We start from the raw sequence: 10,319 nt of genomic DNA on the forward strand, positions 1-10,319 counted from the left end.
TCTGATGCAAGTTCAATTTCACCCGCGGGGCCATAAACCCTTTTTCCAATCACCTGGTGCCATTGGCCGCCAGCGCCGTAATCCTGGGGATGTTATTTAGAGCCAAGACATCACAAAAAAAAATAACCAGGTCTGAGCCCCACAAGGAGCCCCCTCCGTTCCCCGCAGAGGCTTCGGGAGACAGACGGTGCCCAGCTGGGCAGGGACGTGGGCGTCCTGGGCAGCCACCGAGTCACTTCATGGCCCTCCGTGACCAGGCCGGCAGGGCCGGAGACAGGCCCTTCCTGGGGGGCAAGGTTGAGGCCTGGCAGCTCAGCCCACTCTGCCCTGTGGCTCTGCCCCAGCAGACACTGCCCCCGCGTCCCGACACCGCCGCCTGGCCCCATCCTCCCCGGGATTCGTATCATCTCACAGCCTTTCTTTAAAAATCGTTCCTTGATTACTGAGGGTAATGCTGAAAATATGTAATTGAATCTCCAAGAAATTACCATTTTTATAACTTGTGCCCAGTTCCTGAGATAAATTAAACGTCTCCCTCGTATGGCGAGTGGCTCGCAGCGCGTCCGTGAGGAAGACACTGCCCTTCGCGGTCGATGCGGGCCTTATTCAGAAGAGCGCTCCCGGGCGGCTCCACGGCGCAGCTCCCAGTGGGCAGCAGTTGGCTCCAGAGGGCTGGCCGGCTGCATACTCCAGTGGGCGGGCTGGTGGGTGGGCGGCTCCTTTGCTGGGTAGTGGGCTGATGGTGTGGGTCACTGGTGGGGCCTGAGGCCAGAGGAGGGGACAAGGTGGAGGAGGGGCAGCTGTGAGCAGTCCTGGCGGGAGGGAGGGAGGGTGACCCACCTGCCCCTCCAGTGGACCCAAGTTGACCTCAGGGAGCCAGCTGCCCGCCAGGCTGGGCCGGGCACCTGGGGTCCCGTGGCACCTCCAGTCAGCCCCTGAGAGGCTCGGAGGGGCCAGCAGGGAGTCGGTTGGTGGTATGTTGGTCGGCTGGCGAACGGGCAGTTGACGCGCCCCCTGCCAGCTGGGCAAGCGGGCGGCCTTTCACCTTCTCGGCCAGGAAGCCGGAGCTCCCGGGCTGTGGACTGAGTTTGCTGCAAGTGTCTGCAGGCTGCACTCAGCAGACCCCACTTCAGAGGACATAACAGCGAGATGTCACAAGGGAAAGCCTAGAGAGGGGTGCACCGGTCTCTGCTTCCCGGGACAGAAGGAGGGAAGCCCGAGGAGCTACTTCCACTGCAGACGTCCAGGCGGACTCCGGCCAAGGGCAGTGAGCTCAGGTCACCAGGAGCCTGGAACCGGGCACTGAAGGCTGACCTTCTCCTGGAAGGTCAGGAGGCCTTGGGCTGAGCCCTCTGCTGATGGAGAGGGGACTGGAACGGGGCGGGCCAGGGAGGATGATGGACAGCCCAGGAAGGGACTGGGTACCCTGCACCCCGTGACTATGCACCGCCTCCTCTCCATCCCCACCTGGCCCCCCAGGGGGCCCTGCAGCCCAGGGCTCATCAGGAGGCCCTGGTGGCATCATCGGTCTGGAAAGCCTGTGGTCAGGCGGCAGTGTGTGACTTCAGTCCACTTGGCAGCCGTGTGCTCTGGAGCAGGGTGAGGGAGCTCCGACAGCCGTCATCACACCCTTCCAGCCACACGGAGCTACAGTCACGGGGACAACTCCTGGGGACGAGGCCCGGCCCAGGCCCCAAATGCCCAGGGTTGAGAGGGCCTGTGCCCCGTGCTCTCTCCGGCCTGCAGCCCCGTACCCTAACTCAGAGCTTCCAGCCCACCCCCAGGCCCTGCCCACTTGCCTCTGACTTCTCAGGTCCTGCCTGGTCCTGACAAGGCCCATCCCCAGATCCCGGACAGCCAACCTCACCACCCCTGCTCTCAGCCCCACACCCGGGAGCCTGTCTCACCAGGACAGGGCGCGGACTGCTGGCCTGGCTCCAGGAAGCAGGGCTCGTGAGGCCCCCGGGCTGCCCAGGGGCCTGAAGGCCTCAGTAAGGGCTGGCTCACCTGATGCTGAGAGGTGGCACCTTGGGTCTTCAGACCCAGGGCTGGGGAGCCTGAACTGAGACTCCCAAGGCCCTGACCCCAGCACACAAGTCAACATCTGGTGTGCACACCTGGATGCTGTTGCGAGAAAGAACAGTGGTGGTCATTCTCAATTTGGGGGCCGAGGCAACGCTTAAAAGTGGGGTTCTCACATCCCTTACCCCTGCCTGGTCTCCTTCCTAGTCCCCATCCACAGCCTCCTGGGCAACTCCTCCCTGTGGCTTGTGTCTTGGAGACCCTGCAGTGACCCCTGTCCTGACTCCACTCTGGCCCCCTGAGGGCGGCAGTCCTCTCACTGCTGTGCCTCTGCTGCCTCTCAGCTCTCAGCACCTGAGCCACTTCCTAGCCAAGGCCTCACAGCCCGACCGACCACCACGGTCGCAGGCCCTGGCCAGAGGCAGCTGTGCCCCCAGGACCCCTCACACCACCCTGCGAATGACAGAATGACCCAGGGCTGCCAGGCAGGGCTCTGTGCTGGGGAAGGAGCCCCAGCCCCTTGAGAGGGAGCAGGCGAGGGCCCTTGAGGAGTGCGGGGTGAGTCCCAGGATGATTGATTTCAATGTTCAGTGTGAACAGTGGGGTGGAACCAGCAAAGGACATTTCCACCCCACAACGGCCAGCTGCTGCCCCAGGCCCTCACAAAACCACAGATCCAAGTGGGAGGAGGTTTCTCCCCTGCACTGTCCCTCCCTCTCTAGAAGCTTCAGCCTGGGCAGACCGCCCCCCACCCCCCCACCACCGCTCCTCCCCGCCCAGGGGCGGCCCCCTGCCCTGGGCTTGGGGTCCCCTGACGCCTGCAGCTGGTCCGCAGGGCTGTGGCGCCATCTGGTGGTGGATCCTGGGACCTACACCTTGGCTGGCCAGGAGAACAAGAGGCGTCCTTCAGGGGTGGGAGCACCTGCCTCAAGGAATACCAGCGCCGACTGTGGCCGCTCGAGGTCTCCGCCCCTCACTGACCTTCGGTCTCTCACTCAATCCCTTCGGGCCCATGGCCCAGGCACAGGGACAGGCCAGGAGCTCATGGCCCATCACCGTCCACGCCCAGCAAGAGCTGGCTAGGGACAGAGGCAGAGAGCTGGGTGAGCAGGCATCCTGGATTCTGGCCCCAGTAAGGACCTGGTGAGGTGACCCTGGCACTGACCATCAGGCACTCTGGCCACGCTGGCTCTCTGGGCACCACTGTCCAGCTGGCAGGGGTAGATGGGCATGGGGGACAGAGAAAGTGCTGAGCCTAGCTGGGTGAGATCCTCTGGGGGGGGGCGTCTCTGGGCCCAGGCAGGGGTGGGCACATCCGGTTCTCCTTCCCTGGAGTGCAGGGGCCCACGCAGCCCCCAGCATGGCCCCTCCCCAGCCTGGAGCCCTCAACGCCTCGGCTGATGGTAATTTATTGGGGCTGCATGTCCCTGAGAGGATTTTCCTTGACATTCTTATTATCTTTTCTGATTCTTAAATAAAAAATGTGAGCAGCGGGTTCTGGAGAGTCACCCAGGAAGGGAAGACAAATGACCTGCCACAGCCCATGCCCAGGGAGCTGCTCGGCTGTGCTGGGGACAGGGCAGACAAAGGGTCTACTGCCCCAGCCTGGGCCTGTGCAGGGGGACCGCCCAGGGTGGCTCTCAAGGGCCCGCCCACCCAGCACCCTCCTCTGCCTTTCACCTGCACCCTATTCCTAGGGCCCGCCTCAGCCTGTCCCCCATCCAGAAGGGCTGCCCCCACAGGCTGGGGAGGGGAGGGCGGCTCCCTGTGCTCAGCCACATGTGTCTGCTCACCCAGAGCGTGCCCATCCTCTGGCCCTGGGGTGGGGCAGTCACCCCTCAGGCCAGCCCATCCTTCTCATGGCCACACCCAGTCCTGGCTCTGACTCTAGAGGCCCCTGAGAGGTGCAGGACCATCTGCAGAGCCCCAGGGGCCCCACCAGTGGCCACCTTCTGTCTGTTACACACTCAGAGCAAAGGAGAACTCATCCCACCCCTGGGAAGGAGGCGAGGGATCAAGAGGGACCTGCAGCCCCTGGCGAGGCAATCACCCCCAGCCAGGCTGCATCAGGAAGCCTGCAGGGCCTGAGGGACACACAACGTGCCTCTGAGGGCTGGAGGGGGAGGGCCTGGGCCAGGAGCCCGGGTTAGGGGGCACAGAAATGGGGCTCCTCCCAAGGAGCTGCAGCTCACCCAGGGACCCCGAATTCCATCTGCTGCAGACCCGCTTCCCAGCTTTTGAAATCAGCTCAGGACATTGAATGTCGAGGCTACAGTGAGTCCCGGGCAGGAGCGCCCCAGCCATTGCTCAGGGCAGGAAGGGTGTGGGCATCCACAGCCACCTCTCCCTCCCCAGCCCCACCCCTGCTCCCAGGCTCCAGGCTCCCTGAGGCCATTGGGCGTCATAGCAACTTGGGCAGGAAGTGGCTGCCATGGCAACTGGCGACCAGGGAGACGCAGGCTGCCTGGCAGCAGGGGCCGTGGCCTGGAGCTCCCCACAAAGTGCACTCGAGCCCCACTTCCCGCCCATGGCCAGGAATTCCGACCGGTGCCTGCACCCAGGGCAGACTCACATCCACCCCGACACGGGCGCCCTGGAGCCCAGGCTCCATGCAGACCCCACCACCCCAATCCAGGACACTGATTTTCAGGGTACTTTGCATACATTAGCATATCTGTCCCTATACATGGAAATGCCGCCAGGACTATGGATCCCAAGCATCCGCTCTCGCTCTGAGAGCCCCCCTCCACTGGGGCGTTCTAGAGCTGAGGGCCACATTGCAAGGACCACAGGGAGGGGGTGAGGAAAGTTTCAGGGACTTGGGGTCTTCAGGGCTGGGCTCTGAGCCACTAGCAAGCCTTCCAGACGGGGGCACAGCCTAGGTAAAGGTGGGGGTGCAGCAAGCTGCGTGGGGCTCCCCAGCCGAAAAGGAGGCGCCCTGGGGCCATGGGCAGGGGAGGATGTGCAAGTGGGGCAGGGTTCCTGTGTCATCAGGGTGCCCTGGGCACCTCCTCGAACCCGCCCAGGGATTGCCGCTGCCTTCAGGCCTTGAAGCCCAGCCTGGATGGCCACAGTGAGACACAAGGACCCCAGGCAGCTGTGGCTGCTGTTCTTACAGGAGGAAGGACCTCTCTCTCCCCATGTAATGTTCCCAGGCACCCACCGGCACCTGGCAGGCTTGGGCACCAAGCACAGGATGCAGTCCCCACCCCACCTCCCGGCCCCCTCCCCACACCAGCTGCCAGCTGCCCAGAGTCGTTGCCCCATCCCCCTTCCTCATGGCCCTCGTGGCCAGCCACCTCACCTGGGAAGTCCTCCAAGAAGCCTTCCTTGGCCCCCACCTTGAGTGGCCCCCAGATGGGTACTCTGAACTGAGCCTATCCCGAGACCCACGAGACTCCAGATAGGAGCCTCAGGGCCGAGGCTGAGGGGGTCTTGGGGGAGGAATCCCATGGGGCCCTGCCTCCCTCCAGTGGCTGAGCAGACTCCCTAGCTGGCTGGGCAGTTCGGGGGACAGATGATGCCTGAGGGGGGCTCAGGCCTATCCTTCCCAGCTCACGCCCAGCCACAGCCTGTCCTTACTGGCTACATAGACACCCCCTGTCAGAAACACGGAGGGGCCTCTGGGGCTAGGGCCACAGGCATCCGGCCTGGCGCAGCCTGCGGACTGTGCACGCCACCTCCTTGGTTGGTGAGCTCCCCACCAGCGGCCCCCGCAGTATATCCATCCCACAAAGGCAACAGGAGTGAGACCACCTGCGGACAAGGGATTTCAACAAACTGCTTAAGACAGGAAGTAGGGGTGGACTGAGCAGCGCAGCCCAGGTGCAGACGAAGCAGGGACAGAAACACGGGGCTGGCTAAGGCGTGGCTTGGGGTGACCGTCCAACACTTGTGAGGGACAGCGGGTGACACGGGGACTGCCCAGGCCGACTCCCCCAGCCATCCCATCCAGACCGCAGCCCTGCAGTCTGCCTGAGGCGGGAGGCCGCCCTTCCAGGGGCCTGGCCCTCAAGAGCTCCGGGTCCTCGCGGGGAGAGACCCTGGCTCTCTCCTGCCTCCCTTCCACACAGGAGCAGAAAAGCCGAACACTGAGGATAGTGTCTGATGGGAAATCCTAAGACCGAAGACAAAAAAGAACCACAAAGAGAACAGAGAAAACACAGGAAGAAAAAGCTCCTCCCCCAAAACCCACTTCATCCCTACAACAAAACAGGACGCTCTGAGGAAAGAGGAGGGGTCACTTAAAGGACAAGCGAGCTGGGTTAGAAATCCAGAACGTGGTTGCTGGAATTCGGACCAGCAGCTGTGGTGCGAGGCCCCCTCGAGCTCCTGTGGGAGAATTCCCACTGAGCTGATTCTCTCCCAGCCCGACATCCAACAAGTGTGAGGACAGAGCAAGATGCCTTCAGGCCTGTGAGGGGCCTCATCATGTGTCCCACGTGACAGGCCACTCCAGAACTTAGTGGCTAAAGCAAGCACAATTAGCCCGGAGCTTGGTGGCCCGGCCAGCCCCGGGGGGTGGTTCTCCGCGGGTCTCACTCTGCTTGTCAACCCACCTTCAGGCAGCTGGGACCAGCTGGGATGACAGAAGCCTCCCTCCCCGTGACCTCAAGTCCTACAGGAAGGCCACACCTCCCCCACAGCAGACACTCTCCAGAACAGCAAGAGAACGATCTCGGCCCTACACATGAGCGTTGTTCAAGCTCTGCAGCCCGCAACTTAGTGACAGCCCATCAGACTAGTGAATCCCCAGGCTAGCCCAGAGTGCAGGGTGAAGGGAGGGGCTCCATCTCTTTCTGTGAAGGGGCAAAGTCACATTGCAGAGGGGCAAGGACGCCAGGAGAGGAGGGATTTGTGGCTGTTTCTACTACATAGGGACTCGAGTTTCATCTGATCTACCTTTCTGAGGATGTTACTTGAGGATGTGCTTCCACCACACAAGGGAGGAAACTGAGAGAGAGGAGGACATGGAAACAGGGGCTCCAGGAACAGTGTGGGGGGCGGTAGGACAGACAGCAGAACAGAATGTTGGAAAGAAGGGAGCAGAAACAAACCAGGGGCCTGAGTCTGGCTCCACCACAGGAGTGTGCTCTGTGGTCACTAACGGGGCCTCTGAAGCAGCAGAGGGCAAGCTCGAATCTGCTTCCATTGCTCAACAGGAGGGCGGCCTTGGGCCAGCGACTAAATGTCTTCATGCCTCAGTGTCCCCACCTGTGAAGAGGATATAGTAATTGTCCTTAGAGGACCATTAAAGTAAATGTTCAATAAATAATATATTTTTTTAAAAACTTGGAGCTATTTTAGGCAAAAAAGCCAGATTGTGGGATGATCACCTCTGTGAAGGGAGAGCAGTCATGGTGCTCAGCTGCGTGGGATGTGCAGCTGTCCCGCGAAGCAGGCGCTGAGGCAAGGACCTCGAGGTGGAGGGAGGTGGTGCTGGACACCTGGCTGCTGTCCAAGTTTGTCTCTGCCATGTGACTGTACCACCTGTGTTACAAGCAGGTGAGGGGTCGGGGGCATGCAGACAGGGTGACCAGGTAGGCACTTGAGTAACAGGGGCGCTACCTTCCCTGGGTGGGTCCCACTAGCCCTGGCTCTGGCCACCGCCCTGGCCCATTGTGACCTCCCTGGCCATGCCTAGACCTTTGTGACAGGCGCCCCTGAGGCAGACCTGTGAGCCGTGACACCCAGAAAGCCCTCAGTGAGAGAGTGGCAGGTTGGACCAGGCCAGAGCCTGGACCTGGGGTCAGGAAGGGGTCCCAGGGAGGTATGGAGGGGCCGAAAACCCTGGCCCCCTGTGGCCACTCCCACCCCCAGTGCCCCCAATCCCCAGCTTCGAGCAGCCACGGAGGATGCTTGGACCCACCCTGCCAAGGGTTTGTAAGGTGGCCCTGTCTGGTGCCTCTCAGCTCCACTCACTCAATGGAGTCAGCCAGGCCTTTCCCAGCCCCAGGGGCAGGGGGCAGGGTGCCCCGGGTAGGCAACGAGGCCCCGGGTGGCTTTCGTGGAAGTGAAGAGGGAGAGATGCAGCGGCAGAGACCGAGAGACCCAGCGGGGGCAAGACAAGGACAGATGGAGGCAGGGCTGGGGTGGGGCTGGTCCCTGCACTCAGGACAAGAACAGGGGGCCCCCAGGCGGGGAGGCGGCCCCAGCTCAGGGCCTGTGGGGGCAGGGACCCCAGCCTCACCCAGGGCAGCCCCTTCCCAGCTCCAGAGTGTGCCCCTGGGGCCTGCAGAGCAGTCCTTCCTCCAGCTGGAGCAGGAGAACCAGAATCTGGTGAGTGAGGGGCCTGTGGCGGCTGCAGGGCTGGCCCGGGCTCAGAGCCTGTCTGTGTAATGGGCTCACGGCAGTTCCCAGCCCCCGCCGCGTAGGTCTCCTGCCTGAGAAGCAAGCGGCTGTGATGGGCCTTCTGTTTCTCTGCCCCACCCCCAGAAAAGGCAGAACCAGGACCTGCGGGAGCAGCTGGGAGCCCTGCTGGGGCCAGGGCAGCAGTTCCTGCCCCTGTGCCCGGAGCACTCGAGCTGCACTGCCCTGGCCTGGGTGAGTGCATGCAGAGGCCGGCGGGACAGAGGGAGGGGGGCTGGCAACCACGCTGTCACTGCACGTACCACGCTCCAGCCCGCTCCGAGCAGTCCCGGACTCAGATGTGGCCGTGGCCTGAGGGCTGGACCCTTTGGCTCCTCCACAGCCCCCGGAGCAGGCCGGCCCCCGGCCCCCAGAGGACAGGCCACCCTTGCAGCTGCTGCGGCGGGAGCTGTGCCGGGGCGAAGAGGCCTTTGTGCAGCAGTCCCAGGTGGGCCAGGGAGCTGGGCGGTGGGGCCGGGTGGGGGGTGGGGGGGTCCTCCATGCAGCAGTCCCAGGTGGCAGAGGAGGAGGGAGCTGACCACCACGGGCCCTACCCATGCCCACACTGTGCCCCTCCCTCCCCTAGAACGAGCTGCAGCAGATCCGACTGTCCTTTGAGAGGAAGAAGATGGCCATTACTGAGGTGCCCACTGGGCTGGGGTGGGAGGGGGCGCTGGGGAGCCCAGCGGGTGGGGCACATGGTGGATCTAACTCAAGGCGTGACCCGGCCTCCCCCTCCCACCAGGTGTGGGATGGCGTGGCCGAGGTACACATGGCCCTGAATAACCAGGCCACCGGGCTCCTGGTAGGTCCCTGAGGCGACACCCAGAGGATGAGGGGCAGGGCCTGGTGCGGTGGCGAGTGGCAGGGGCACAGCAGCCCCATCGAGGTGGAGTACACGTTTTTCCTCCTCTGTCGCCCAGAACCTCAAGAAGGACATCCGGGGCGTGCTAGACCAGATGGAGGACATTCAGCTGGAGATTCTAGGGTGACATGCAGAGTTGGGGGCCTGAGGGGCCTGGCTAAGCCGGGATGGGGGCAGGGGTCCTGGTCAGGATGGGCTGGACCAATCCCTGACCCCTCTCCAGTTCCACTGCACCAGACCAGGGGGTGGTTGCAGGCCGGGGCGGGCGGCACATGTTCCTGACTGTGTGACCCCCCCAGGGAGCGTGCCCAGTGCCGTACCCAGGCCAGGAAGGAGCAGCACATGGCATGCATAGCGGTGAGCCCCACCCCACACCCTCTCCCAGGCTCCCGCCCTGGAGGCAGACAGGTGGGCTTCGGTGGAGGAGGCCCCAGGGCGGGAGCCCCACTGGGAGCCAGGTGACCAGAGACATCTGGGTGGGTGCAGGCGCCTGCCCTGGGCAGGGGAGCAGGGACCCACCGCACCGGGCCCCCTGCCCGGGTCAGACTCTGACTGGCCCCTCCCCGGCAGAAGGCACGGCCACCACTGGGATGTTCCGAGGGCCTCAGAGGCCAGTTCTGGTAGGTGGCTGCGTGAGCGTGGGCAGAGCCCATCCCCACCATCCCCGCAGCACCCTTGCCCCCTGACGGCCGCCGCCCGCAGGCTGCTGGCCCTGAGGCTGCTGCTGGGTGCCCTGCTGGCCTGCACGGCCGCCTACGTGTACGTGGTGGACCCCGTGCCCTTCGAGGGGCTGGTGCCGCCCCTGCTGAGCCGCGCCGCCGTCTGGAAGCTCCGGGCCCTGCTGGGCCCGTTCCTGCGCCTCGAGGTGGACGACTTCCTGCCCTTCTAGGCCAGAGGCCCAGCGGCCCCAGGGAGGAGGAGGCCAGGCAGCCGGCGGCCCCAGGTGCCCAGCAGCTGTGCCGGCCCCTGCTCCCGCACTGCTGGGTACAGTCCCGGCCAGGAGCCTCTGAGAAGGGTGGCGGCGGGGTCTGTCCTGAGGGCTGGGCCTGAGGACATATAGTGGTGACACACGTGGTGTGTGAGC

At 63.8% G+C, this 10,319-nt stretch overlaps 1 protein-coding gene and 1 long non-coding RNA gene across 3 annotated transcripts; one reads left to right on the top strand and one right to left on the bottom strand.

The window, feature by feature from the left end:
* Positions 1-468: 468 nt before the first annotated feature.
* LOC139084632 (uncharacterized) lies at positions 469-7,597 on the bottom strand. Its single transcript, XR_011542155.1, has 4 exons — positions 7,359-7,597; positions 7,080-7,236; positions 2,008-2,124; positions 469-762 (listed from the first exon to the last, which is right to left on the bottom strand). It is a non-coding gene; the product is annotated as an uncharacterized lncRNA (long non-coding RNA).
* Positions 7,598-7,698: 101 nt separating this feature from the next.
* On the top strand, positions 7,699-10,306 carry CCDC188 (coiled-coil domain containing 188). Of its 2 annotated transcripts, none has more exons than XM_070628042.1 (9): positions 7,699-8,301; positions 8,458-8,565; positions 8,714-8,818; positions 8,957-9,013; positions 9,116-9,175; positions 9,294-9,358; positions 9,535-9,592; positions 9,806-9,855; positions 9,938-10,306. In XM_070628042.1, the coding sequence occupies exons 1-9, from the start codon at positions 7,795-7,797 to the stop codon at positions 10,122-10,124; spliced, it is 1,197 nt and encodes a 398-aa protein (XP_070484143.1). In that variant the 5' UTR covers positions 7,699-7,794; the 3' UTR covers positions 10,125-10,306. The 2 variants fall into 2 exon arrangements, with proteins under 2 accessions (XP_070484143.1, XP_070484144.1); XM_070628043.1 differs by having other exon boundaries at positions 9,809-9,855.
* Positions 10,307-10,319: the final 13 nt, after the last annotated feature.

Source organism: Equus przewalskii, chromosome 7 (assembly GCF_037783145.1).
Source record: "Equus przewalskii isolate Varuska chromosome 7, EquPr2, whole genome shotgun sequence".
Taxonomy (NCBI): domain Eukaryota; kingdom Metazoa; phylum Chordata; class Mammalia; order Perissodactyla; family Equidae; genus Equus; species Equus przewalskii.